The 13,620-nt window shown below is 40.7% G+C and overlaps 1 protein-coding gene across 2 annotated transcripts in view; it reads left to right on the top strand.

Moving 5' to 3' along the window:
- The window catches only part of SCFD2 (sec1 family domain containing 2), a 187,357-nt gene extending 174,663 nt beyond the window's left edge, over nt 1-12,694 (top strand). Inside the window, exons 7-10 of one of the 2 annotated variants that reach the window (XR_002001651.1) lie at nt 1,472-1,606; nt 6,950-7,069; nt 9,814-10,774; nt 11,040-11,131. Coding sequence is in view for 1 of the 2 variants with exons in the window: in XM_015624487.1 (XP_015479973.1) it covers nt 1,472-1,606; nt 6,950-7,069; nt 11,040-11,114 (330 nt within the window). In the remaining variant the exon portion in view is untranslated. Of the gene's footprint in view, nt 1-1,471; nt 1,607-6,949; nt 7,070-9,813; nt 10,775-11,039 lie in introns of both variants that reach the window. The other variant, XM_015624487.1, reaches the window with a different exon arrangement.
- Nucleotides 12,695-13,620: the final 926 nt, after the last annotated feature.

A 13,620-nucleotide genomic window follows, 5' to 3' on the forward strand; every position in this document is an offset into this window, starting at 1 on the left:
ATTTTTATAAATAGGACTTCATGCCTGCATGTGTATTTTCAAACAGTTGTTTATTGCGTGACTAGATTTGACAGAAATCTTGACATGTTCTAAAAGATCCTGCAGCTCATGTCTGCTGTAATTTGCTTTGTTGGCTCAACTAAAAATTATGCACATGTTGTGAGAAGAACTAGATGAGTTGTATAAATCTTTGTTGACAGGATTGTATTAAAAAACTGTAAGCTTTGTTTCTCACTCTAAAGTGTTGGATGAAAAACATTTCTTTAATGACTCCAGAAAATTTTAGTTTCAAGCCAAGTGGTTTGTGTTTTATTTTCCATCCATTTTTACTATTATCTTGCAAGCTGTCTTTGTAGATATCATCTTTGCAAAATTAATGATGTTACACTTCATTCCCCTAAGTAATCTATGGGATGATATATACCTGGGGCAGCCCCAAAGCCAAATAAATGTGCTAATTTTAAAGGTGCTCATTTTCTAAGACAGTTGCACTTTCTGAAATAGTCATGGTTCTGTTGCAGTTAAAAGCAGTAATACAAAGCTCAGTCTGTAAACCAAGTAAACTTGAATTTTCATTAAAGATCTTTCCACTGGTTCCTAAAATTTTATCTTAAAATTTTTTTCAGCATGTCAGAGTGGTTTAAACCTTGCTTGGAATATGGAGATTATTAGGCTACTAGTTCACATTCAGCCTGAGTTTGTGGATCCTGAGGAGGATTGATCAACAAGGTTGATCCTTTGGGAGTAGACCTTCCAGCATGTTGACCATTTGTACCTTTATATTTTCCACTTCTCCTAGCCCCTAACTTCTCTGAAGCTCTGATATTCATGGTAACGGTGGGGTAGTCTGACCTGTTTTTCAAAAGTCTTCCACAAGTGGAAGTATTATGTAGATTGCCATGGGCTTGGAAGGTAAAGGACTAACAGGGACTCCTTATCTCTGCTCTCCCATGAGGGTACAAACAGGCAGATTGACCTCTTCCCTTCCCTGCTGATATCCAGACTTCAGTGGGGACATGACACTTGGAATAATGCAGGAGTGGTGAATTTTAAAAAAAATCCTTGTTTAGGTGTTTGTAAAATCATTGAAAAGGGAATGAGATCTGGGTGCACAATGGGCAACAGTCTCATCCATATGGTTATCCATTTCTGTATTACCTCCAGAAAGATTCCAGAGGAAGTAAAAGTCCCCCCTTTCCTCCTTGTCTCTCTTTACTCATACAATACAGATGGGGCAGAGTAATTGTGTGGCTCTCTTCCACTCTTTTCAGTCTGATACTGTGCTGGTGCACACCATCTGCAGTCAAGGTCACAATCTCTCTGAATGCTTTCATTTCTGTATTCTATATGTATTATATATAATACATTCTGATAATTATTTCTGTAATCTTAATAGAAATAAAATATTTAGAATCATGGTGTCACTGAGTCTAAGCAGGTTTACTCACAGTGTGTTGTTCTCTTTGTACAGGCTTCTTACAAACCTCTGCTGAAACAGGTAGTGGAAGAGATCTGTAATCCTGATCGGTCCGATCCTGTTGATATAGAACATATTTCATCAGGCCTCACTGATCTCCTTAAAACTGGCTTCAGCATGTTTATGAAGGTAAACCAGCCTTCCCAAGATTGTCTGTAAGATTTTCCTGAGGTCAGAGCATCATGCAGCAGTAGCTGATTTTATTATACTGTTCAGCAGAACTTAAGGGGAGTTTAGGAGAGTTAAATCCTTGAAGTGGGGCTGGGAATAGCTCAAGGCACCACATTGCAGGTACAGTGCAGACAGGTAGTGCCTCTTGAACACAGCAAAAGGAACGGAGGAGACTGAACATCTAAATAAGGGTGACGATGGACACCAAAATAAGGATGATATATCTGGGAAGAGGCAATGTGGCTTTGCTAAAGGGAAGTCCTAACACATAGCTTTTAGGGCTCCTCAGAGACACCCAACAAACGAGTGTCAACCTACCTGGCGTTCCAAAAGGTATTCAATCGACATGGCACCACAGCAAAGGACTTTAAGGACACTCAGCAGCCTTGGGATAGGAGAGAAGTATGAACAATCACAGGGAATGAAGGAGGAACTCTGTATTCAACACCTTTGCTATAATTTGATATGGTTCAACTTATACCATAGGGGAAGGAAGGAAGCCTGTACATTAGACATTTCTTTGTGGATCCTCTTAGCATGTTTTAAGGCAGTCATTCTACAAGAATTTACTCTGCCTTACAAATTAGCCCATGCTAAGTGTCCGCTAAATATTTACAGATTTGAAGTGTGGAGTAGCCAGCATGATGTGCATTCAGCCTTTCTTATTGCATATCCTGAATTCTCTGTTGAAAACAACCCTAGATTCACATCAAACCACATCAATACTATGGTTATGAGTGCAGTACATTTCAGTACTGTGCCTGGTGTTTTTCTTTGTGTTACCACCACCACCCCTCTGCATGGAAGAGACAACAACAAACTTTGGGCGGTGTTGTCCGCTGTGAGGCAGGGGACACAAGTTGTAGCAAGTGAAATTCCAGTTGAATAAAGGAAAAAAAATTCTAACTGTAAGAGTGGTTAAGTCCAGTGAATTCTCTGTCTCTGAAATATTCAAATGTTGGCCAAACAAAGCTCTAAGTAACCTGATATAATTTTGAAGTTGGCCCTGCTTTGAGCAGGGAGGTGAACTAGATGAGCTACAAAGACTCCTTCCAACTTGATTCTGTGATTCTATGGTAACAGAAAAGAAAAAATTCTTTCTCTGTTGTGAAAATTTCTGCTAGACCTGCATATAAAGTCAGGTGACAAAAATCATTTAGACTGTTGTGTTGGTACTATTCTAGAACCCAGTATCAGAATAAAAAGATAACAAAGTTGTTTTTCTGTTATTTCAAAGAAAACTAGCATTGAGCACATAATCCAAATTCTAAATCTAAAAGTATATAAAATCCTAATAACGCACTAATAAAGTGCTTCTTTTCAGGAGTCTGTTTCCACAGTTGAAATGGATTTCCAAAATATATTCAGATAGGTTCCTAAATTGAAATTCTCAGTTCTTCATAGCTAATGATAAAGCCCTAAGACAACAGAGGATAGATATAGAAAAAGTGACCCAATATATCTCTATTCCTGTGTCAGAACTGAAAAATTTATATCAGCACTTCAAAAATAGTAGAATTAAAAACACATTCCACTATCAAACAAAGTAACCAGGCTGGTACACCCAAGTATTTATTTTAATTATTGGTTTAATTTGCCAGTAATTCTCACAGTTCTATTGATTTCATTGTATTTTTTTAATTGAAGAATTTTTAAGCAGGAATATAGCTTATTCTTAAAAAGAAAAAAAAAAAAAAAAAAAAAAAAAAAAAAAAAAAAAAAAAGAAGAATAAAGAAAAAAAGAAGACTATAAGGACTTCAGAAAGCCTAAATAGTTAGATGGAGAGATTGACACCTTTAACTAGTTTGAGGACTAATCTATCCTTTTAGAAGGTGTGGGTGGGTGTGTGAAAGAGAGACATAAGTAGTTATAGCAATATTTACCTGTAAATGCGTCTTTCCTGGTAAGACAAATATTCTAGTATAAGGAATATGTAAGGGATGAGCAAGTGTATTTTGTGTAGGATAAACATTTCATAGGCATCATCGCATACTTCACAAATATGTGTCCATGCTTGCTCCGGTAGTTTGTAGCCTGGCTTGCTGGCATGTGCTCAATTGTATGAATGAGTGTCTGACTAGCCTGTATTTCTGACACAATCACACCATCAACACAGTAATTATTCTGTGAGCTTCTTTATTTTTGTTTTCTTCTCAATGCCTGAATATGAATGACAACTCACATAAACATACTTTGGTGATTGCCTCAGGTGTGTTAGTTCAGGACCGGCTTTTAAAGATACCTCTCATCCAGAAATTGTTTGTCTGGCAGATATGTTTGTTTTGAGGCTAAGGGATGGTGAAGGGAAAAAGCTCCCCTGCCTCAAGGACTCCTGTTTTGACTGCTGCTCTAGGCCACATGTGTTTTATGATGATCTGAGTTTGCTATCATTGATATCAAGTGCCCTACACAGCAGCCTAGTTTCTGGTGATTCACAGGTTTTCCTTTTTCCAGTTATTGAGCTAAATAATTGGTTTCTGGTTGGTCACAAATACCAGAATCATCAGTGCTGTTGTTTTTGGGTGAGTTACAGAACAATAGCAATTGTTTTTGCTGACTTTCCTCAGAAAAAAAAAAAACTGTTTTGTGAGCTGCCATAAGCCATGAGAACAAACCTGTCCTCTAATGCCTTCCTGTTTCTGTTTCAGAGTTTTATTGACCCTGTTTCAGTTTTAGAGTTTTATTGACCACTGCCACCCTGTTTTACCACCTCCTTCTCCTCCTCCTCTCTCTCTCTCCTCCACACCTGCACCAGCAAAGAGCCCTCTGATCACTAGCATCCTGAGCATACCCTGTATGGTGAGCTCAGAGCTGGGGAGATGGCCCTGATGTCCTGCTGTGACACTCTGCTGGCTCAGGGCATCATCCCCCCTTCCTTTAGGCTCTTTCATGTCAACATAATGGTTTTGAGGTGTTTTTGTTTAATCTTTTTAATTGCCTAAGACAGCTTTCCAAATTTTTTTTTAATAAATGGCATTTTGAATTGAAAGTGAATTTCACTCAGGGATTTTGGCAAAATTCAGATTTCACAGTAAATTCAGAGGCATTGGAAATGTCCCAAATCAACCTAACTGTAGAAGGATCCCAGAAGATACACAATGCTTTTGTTTGCAACCCATTTCAGTTCTTCTTCCATATCACTGAAATGAGTCGTGTTCAGCTACACACAGCCAGTTCCTTCAAAAGAGAGAGTCTTGGGTGGTTGTATTATCAAACAAACAAAAAAAAAATATTGGCAGAAACTTGCATTCTTAACACAGCCAAATATTTTGTACCCTAAGTATTGTCCTCCTTCAAAACACTTACACAAAGCATAACAAAATTACAGATTCCAAGACCCTTTTCATTTCTGTTTTAATTTAATTTAGAGTTTGCATGCCTAATAGTATTTTTAATTTGCATTTCTGGAATTTGTGGTTTGAACTTTAGTCTTCTGAAAAATAGTAAGTTTTATATAGGCACCATGTGTTTGGATGTAGGTTTATTTTGACTGAAGGAAATGATTTGTCAAGACATTTTCTCTTTAACATTACTCTGAAAGTTCATGTTTTCTGATTCTTATACTGAGTGTCCTTTCAGTGTGCCCAATGTTCTGCATGCATGTTTATTATGAGTTTGTTTTTGCTCGGAAAGATACTAAGAATCATAAAATCCCAGAATCACAGAATATTCAGAGTTGGAGTGAGTCCCCAAGGATTATCAAATCCAGCTCCTGGCTCTGCACAACACCATTCCCAAGTGTCACACCACGTGCTCAAGGGTATTTTCCAGGCATGTGTGGTGTTGTGACCACTTTCCTGGCAATGGAAATGTGCCTTGGAATTGTAGGATGTCTGCTATCTGCGCCATCAGCTCAATGAAGATGGCCAGCAAAGTCAGGGTGAGTAGGAGAATAAATACCCAGTGTGCAAATACTCAGCTAGCTAATTCATCTGTCTAAGGCTTTTGTACTAGTTTCAAACACTCAGCAATTCAAGAGCTCTTTGCCTGGGGAGCAGCATTGCACAGGGAGCCCCATGTAATCAAAGCCAGCTAGCCTGGAGAGAGGACAGGGCATCTCCCTGTGCTTCAAAAGGAAGAGTCCTTGCAGAAGGTTACCAGGCAGAAAGCCTGACAGACCTGAAGGATGAAAAAGCTCAAAAAGACTAAATATAGGAAAGCCACAATAAGGAAAAGAAGAGCTGTGCCCCCAGGAGCTGGAGCCACAAGAATCAAAGCAAGCTGCTGTGGTGGGGGAAGCAAAAGAACCCTGCTCTGCCCAAACATGGGTTGACACCACTTTCATTCTGTCGAGTGAATGCTGTTAAAAGCCCACGCTCATGCAAGGAAAGGAGGCAGAGAGTCTAAAAAGGAATTAAACTATTTTGTCACTTTTCAGAGCCGAACATTTGGAGTGTTTCATGCTCCAGGGTGATGTGACAAGAGCAATTGCATGGGCTCTGTTGACATCCCTCCCAAAGACTGGATCAAGGTAGCATCAAGGGAGTGTGTTTTCTCAAGACTGAAAACAGTTTGCTAGGAAACAGCAAAGTCATCAACTTCTAGAAGTGGCTAACAGGAAACTGATGTAAAGCATCACCTTCACATTTAAAATTAAAATGCAGTTTCATAAAGTCTTAACTGAAGTGGGATGTTTGTGTCATTTCAAAGATAATTGGGGGAAAATGAAACAAGTATTTTCTTGGAACTAAAGTTTCTCTCTATTATTTACAAGGCAGATATAGAAATATTGAAAATGGAATTGAAACAAGCTATAAGCTGATTCTATACTATAATGGACCTGATTTATTTTTATTGGATGAATTGTAAAAGATTATTCACTGCACCAGTGAAAACACATTGCATAAAATTCTTTTCCATATTGACCTCAGGCAGGGATTCTAGTATGTTTAGGCTGGACTCCTTTCTTCTACTGAGTAGTAATTTACCCCTCATTCCTTAAAGTCTCCTGTGTATGTGTATCCAAAGTAAATATCCACCCAAGTACTCTCCTCCCACTCTGGGAAAAGGAGGAAAGTAATGAAGAAGGAATGGAGGGAGAAACTCTGAGACTTCAGGAGAAACTCCCATAGGTTTCAGTGGAATCCCTGGAGACTTTATTTCCCTGCAAACAGTTAATTAGTTCTAACTGGGCATCATCCCCATTGATTTCCTCTCAGCTGCCACAGCATTCCATGAATATTTCTTTCTGAGCTTCCTCTTTGGTCTTCCTCTAGCCACTTAGGGAGCTGATCACTGGTAATCCATAGGTTTGGACCTGGATGAAGCAAGTACAAATAATTTTTTTCTTCATTTTACAGGTGAATCGCCCTCACCCTGGTGATCATCCTCTTCTGATCATCTTTATGGTTGGAGGAGTGTCAGTCTCTGAGGTCAAAATGGTGAAGGATTTGGTAACAACACGCAAACCTGGTACCCAGGTAAAAAAACAGCTCTAAGCATACAGTTCCTATCCAAACAAAAACTAAGAAAATTCATCAGTGTTCCCTATAGAACTGATACCAAAGCTACAGAAAGCCACAGACAGAGGGACAGGAATGATGTTACGATTTTGCTGTGAAACATCTGTAGGCAGCAAGCATCCAGGCACCAAGGGTCTGTTTTTTCACATTATAGTCAGCAACAAAAATTCAAACTCAGGTTGGACAGTTCAGAACAGACTGGCATTAATTTGAAGTAGCTTCCATCAGGTCTCAAAAGATTAATTTCTTTGTATTCTTTATAAACAGAAATATTTGCTGTCCAAAAACCTACAGGGTGCCTGGCAGTCAGTCCATCTATGGGACATAGTGCAGGGATACTCAGGAGTCTGGGTACCACCTGGTGACTTCTCAGTGGTTCCTGCAGACGTGACAATTAGCAAGGGTGAGGAGCAAAGTAAAATAACTTGGATACAGCTGTACTGTTCCTATGTCTGGCCAGGTGTCTCTGATAGATACCTGACCACTAGACCTTAAGTAGCCTGAAGCAGGTTATGTGGAGAAAGCCCCAAGTCTCTGCATCCCTTAGATGCACTCCTGGAAGGAGGATGGTTCCTACAGTGAAGCTTCAGTAATGTCCATGTGGCTGATCTGTGCATCATCCACTCTCTGTCAGCAGAACTTGACTACTGTCATCAGAATGGAGGAGAGAGAGGAAGAGGATGGGTGAGCTCTGGCAGCACCTGAGATGTTAAAAATCATCATTAATTGTGGAGAACCAATCAGGTGTCTGTTGAGTGCTGCAGATACACAGGGTAATACAAATACTCTAAAGTGCTGTGTAACCAGCTGCATCATAAACATAACTCTGGTTTCCAGGGTGGCTTGTAAACATCTTGTTTTCAATTCCTATGGAAAGCAGTTTTGATTAGTGAGAAATCATTAGCAAAATGGAGCCAACCAAAGGCAGAACAGCCCCTCAGTTTGACATGTGTTTTCCATGTTTCAATTGGCTTTGCAAGGCAGTCTCAAGCAGTATTTCGTAAGACGGAATACCATTTTAGCAGGTTTTTGGGTTTTTTTATCTGATAACACATTTCTTCCCCATTAGTCTACTGCTAATCTCCTCAAAATAGCAAATTAAATTTTCTCTCTTGGAGGGGAACTGAGTTGTGACACACTGATGGACAAGTTAATCCACACACAAAATGTATTAAGACACCCTGAAAGATAAACAGAGGGTTAACATCTGAGTTGGTTGAGAACTATGCAGGGAGATTTTCAGCTGGCTTTCTAAAGGGACTTAAGGCTTGACAGTGGTGACATGGGATCTGGTGTTGCTTTGCTTTGGCTTAACCCTGGCAGCAGGTCACTCTCTGAGGCAGATTCCTAAAGCATTTTAAGCTTTTACTGAATCTTGCCCTTTATCCAAATACACTATGTTAGAGGTGAAAGAACTTCAGGGGAGAGGCAGGAGGAGGAAGAGAAAGAAGAAACTAAGCAGTTGTGCAAGTCTCTCACAAAAAAAAAATGTTTGTAAGTTTTTTGGCTTTACCTGGATTTCTGCACTATAGCTGTGAACATGCACCACCTGTTTAGGATTATTCTCTTTTCAAAAAGCCAGGCATTTATCTAACTCAAGCCAGGGTTTAACAGAGCCTTTTTGTGCTGTTCAGACAGTCAGGTTCACGCTTCAAGGAAACACTGGCCTTCCAAATCCATTCCAGTCAAACAAGGCACTAACATTTATACTAATTACTGGCTCTTGGAAAAATGGAGAAATGTGAAAGTACAAAAAATTGAGTAAAGTAATTGAAGAAAAAATGACAGGGTGTACTGATTACTTCAGCAACTGTTTGGAGTTGAGGCCAATGACATTTAAATATGGAATAAGAGACACATGTTTCCATCCACAGAACTGTTCTGCATCTGGATGTGAATGATGATTTTATTTCTCACGGAGAAGCACAAAGGAATACAGTGTTTCCTATGCACCATTTGTTTTGGATGGTGGTAAATAGCTCCCCATAATGAGTGAGAACTATCCTGTTTTTGAAGGAAGAAATTACTTCTCTTTTTCTGCTTTAATCAGGAGAGTAATAAAAGGGAAAGAGCATGAGAGAATGTTTCTCCCTCCCTTCTCCCAACATGCCCAACCATCTAGGCAGGCAGACATGAACTCTTTCAGATGCACTTTTACATGTTAGCTGCATCCTTCCCTGCCTTCTGCTGTGCTGAGGGGAAACTTCCCATTGGAGTTCAGTGGGTCAGGATGGGAACTCCTGTCTCTTCCACCTTGGCTTCCACTAGGAGGGGATAGCCCTTCAGGTGATGTGTGAAAGACAGGTATGGGGCAAGACAGGCACGGAGTACCAATCAATGAGAAGGTCTGCAAAGAACTGTCCTGAAGTGAGCTGTCTGGGAAAGAGATGGACACTACTTATCTGGGCAATTGTCCTCTTCACTGTAAAAATGAAAGAACAAACATTCACATTTATCCCCCTCAAGAAGCCCTTGGAGAAACTGGAGGGAAAGGAGAGAAGTCCTGCTGTATTCAAGCATCTGAGACATTAAAGTTGCAGATCTCATTTTTCTCTCTGGGGTTGCTATTTGTTGCACAAATCCCCTGAGGGTTCAGTGGTAGGTCTCCAAGAAGAAATTGCTTTTATCTGTCAGTGGCTATTGTTGATGTTTGGCTTGTACACTCAAACAACTTTGGTAACGTGTCCCTTCGTGTTTTTCAGAGTTAAGCTGCGTGATAACAAGATGAGCACATACTGTGCTGTGCTCTGATTCTCGTGTAACATAAGTAAGACAGTGTCAGCCTTTGGCATCTGCAAGTTACAGAGAGTTTTTCAAGCTTATGAAGGAAAAGATAATCAGTGTCAGTTTGCTGCAGATTGTGTGGGAGGACAAGGGAAGAGGAGAAGTGAAGGGGAGGCTATCACCAATACAGAAGGGATCTTTGCAGTATCTGAAGTGAAAAGATGAAAGAAAGAAGGAACGACAAAAAAAGTTGAAATGCAGCATTACCACGTCCTTGGACAGCACAAGGCATTTGATAGCTGCTGCAGTAAATGGACACACAGACATACTCTGTTGTTGATGTTTGTGCTTCCTCTCCTTGGTTTTGCGCTGAAGAAGCAAATTCATTTTCAAGTGAGCTAGGATGATTAAATCTGTCCCCAGCTCCCCGCCTGCAATCCTGACCCTATGGTCACTGCTAAACTTGGGACTCAGAAAGAGCAGTGTCCTATGATTTTGACCCTGGGTTATCTCCTCACAGCAAGAGTGTATACACTCACTCCTGGATGATAGCTTTGCTCTGCAGAGAAGCCTTCACACCACATAATTAGATGCTGGTTTTCACTAAGGGAAAACAGATACCTGCACCTAGCAGGATACGTATCATAGCTATAGTGAGGGATGGTTTCATTCATCAGAGCTGTCTGGGATTAAAAACTGGAAGAAGCCAAAGTGAACATCTGACAGTGCTCAAGGTTGAGCCTGATGTGCAGAACAGCCTGTGCCTGGTCTGAAAAGAGCCTGGCTGGCTTCCTGCAGCAGGCACTTCTGTGGTGCTTACCTTACCTTCAACTGAGAGGAAACAGGCATCACTCAAATCTGTGCTATAGGAGAGGAAACCACGGCTTCATCAGCTGGTGCCTCACAGTAAATGCACTGGCAGTCACAATAAATCACCAGGTAAGGTGTGGGTAGAAATGTGTCAAAGCACGCATTCATTTAGGCATACAATGCTACCAGTCATTATGCTCCTTAAAGTGATTTAACTGCAGTTATTAGTGAGCAGACAGTTTTGCTGGACAAGTTGTATTGCCCTGTCAGTAAACACCAGAAGCAGACAGCCTGCCTAGAGCTGGATAAAGCAAACAGTTACTATCTATGGCTCATTAGCACTGTCTCAATCCCTTTCAGTTTGACTTGTTGCTTCTTGTTCCCCTTCTTTCAGGTGATTGTGCTCTCATCTGTACTCCTGACACCACACAGTGCTGTTGATTTGTTGTTTGCCCCAGACCGTCTCTAGCCTGATGCTCATATCTAAAGGGGGAGGCTGTGGAGAAGATTGTGTGCCTGGCCTGGAAACATCAACTCCCTGCTCTGTCACTCTTCTCAGCAGCCCTCCAAAAACTGATGTGTCAACTGCTGCAATTACAGCTCCAGGTGAAACAGCTGGGTATCTACCTGCAAGGGAACATCTGTAGTTCATGGGCAGCTCTTCAAAATGGTCCAGTTGCCCCCCTCCTTGATGATAGCACTGTGCAGTGCTGAATCACTCCCAGCCTCACTCAGCATGCTGAGGGCAATTGTTTGAAAAAATTCCCTAGAAAAGGAGCAGCTAAGAACCAGGTGATGCAAAATTTGCACTCCCAAGTGTTTTTCCTGATGGTTCTGCTGGGCTTGCAGCTGGTGGGAAATGCTGCTGAGAGAGTGAGAGGCTAGCAAAATCCACTGTCTGTCATGCTACCTTGCAAAACGTGTGCCTTATACAATGTTAACAGCCTCTGCTCTTACTTTGTTCCTCACTCCAGAGAGATCATGGAACACAGCTCTGATTTAGCTGGCACAGCAGCTCCCAGCTCGTTGATGCTCTTTTCAGGAGGACTATTAGAGGCAGGGAAGCAGAGAGAGCTACTCAAGGGCTGGGTTACATTGCTGCTTCTCTCTCAGCTTTCCATTTCCTGCTCTACTTTTTCCACCCACAGTCCCAGAAGAAAAGACAGTTTCTGATGGCACACACTCTGTAGATTTACACAGGAGGCCATATGGCCTGTGATGGTTTGATGATAACCCCAAAAGAATCCTCCCCTCACATGCATATTAAAAAAAAATAACAAAATAAGGGCATGATCCCATTTTCAAGAGGCCACAGTAGATTCTTTCTCGAGCTAGATTTCTCAGCAGCATGATTGGAAAACAGCTTTTATTTTTAATTTATAATCATGAAAGAGCTTCAATCAAATTCAGTTACACAAATTTCTTTATAAAACTTTGCTACAATCTGTGATGAAAGAGCAGCAGCTAATAGAGATTTTAATTGCATATATCACCCAGATTTTTGAATTGCAACATAAAATGGTGGAGCTCTAAAGCTGCATCCTCTTGCTTCATCCTAGTAATGCTACAACTCCAGCTTACACTGAGATGAGAATGTCAAATCAAGTGACATCCACTCTATCATAGCATTCTTTATTATGCCAAAGGAGTAGATTAAATGGGAAGCAGTTTTTTAAATTTTGTTCACTAGCTAGCATTAGCTCTCCTAAATGTTTATAATGGTCTTCAGAAAAGGGTGCATTTTGGTTTAAATTCAGTTTTGAGTTGCTGGAAGGAAACAATGGACTGATTATAAAGCATGGACAATGTCGCCTCTATGGAAGAGAAATTTATAAGAATGACTATAGAATGGAACTTTGTGCTATAAAAAATGAGAAATGCTATGAGATTGCAATATTAAAAGCTCAAGGAGTAGTTTGAATAGAGCAACTGGAAAGCAAGTAGCTGATCTCTTGGTTTTTCTGTCATTCCGTACAGTTCAATCTTTCTTAGAATATGGTTGTTTCATAAATTCTGTAATCAATAAAGCAATGCTCTCCCAATGCCAAACTTGATCAGTCTTCTTCTAGTAGAATAGAAGCATTCTTCTAGTATGCCAGAACTGCATATTCCTGCAACCTCTTTTACTTTTGCATTATTTAATTGCCCCTGGGAATCTAGACCTTCTATCTTGGTCCTTGAACATTTCCTACACTCTGCTCATAGCAGAAAGGCTTTCTTGTGTTCAGTGACCATTGCTGAGTTCAGGTACACCTCTGAGATGCTGCTGCTTTCATGAGTTGATGGAGGCTTCTGGTTGTGGTCTTCACTCCCTCACCTCTCTTTCATCAAACTCCCTCAGGCCTCTGACTTGGCCATCTAAAGACCTACTGTATTGAGAAGGCAGGGGGTGAGTCTAAGTGATCTGGTGATCTTGCACTTCCCTCTGGGTCAAGTAGCTCCTTTGACTGAAACAGACTAGCTTTCCAGGTCCACACACACTTTGGAGGAATCTTGTAGGGCCACAGCTGTGGTAATTGATGCTGGAACTCAGCCACTCTCTCATACTTAATCACTTATAGACCAAAAGTACAGTGGAGTCTTTCCAGTGGCCCTAGAGCAATAGTAAGCTTATTTGTAGGAAATATCTGTAGCAGCTACAGGAGAAAAGGTCAAGGGATCTCCTGCCAGTTCTATGTGAGTAGAAACAGCACAGAAGAAGGTTGCATGGGCAAGTGCAAGACTACATCAAAGAATGTCTGAGTCCTCAGCCTGCAACACCGAGCAATACTCAAAAGGCAAGGAGAAAACATAAAGCTACCCGTGGGAAATTTATTTACTTCTCTATTGATAAACTTTTTTGATATAAGCTCAGAGTGGAAGGGCAAGCTCAGTTTTGTTTGCAACTCTAATCCTAAATCACTTGGCTAGTAACTCATGGTGCAAAAGATTATCATCAGCAGGACCCTGTCAGTTTCCCTGCATCACTTACTGCA

This window comes from Parus major, chromosome 4 (assembly GCF_001522545.3).
Source record: "Parus major isolate Abel chromosome 4, Parus_major1.1, whole genome shotgun sequence".
In the NCBI taxonomy this organism is placed as follows: Eukaryota; Metazoa; Chordata; class Aves; order Passeriformes; family Paridae; genus Parus; species Parus major.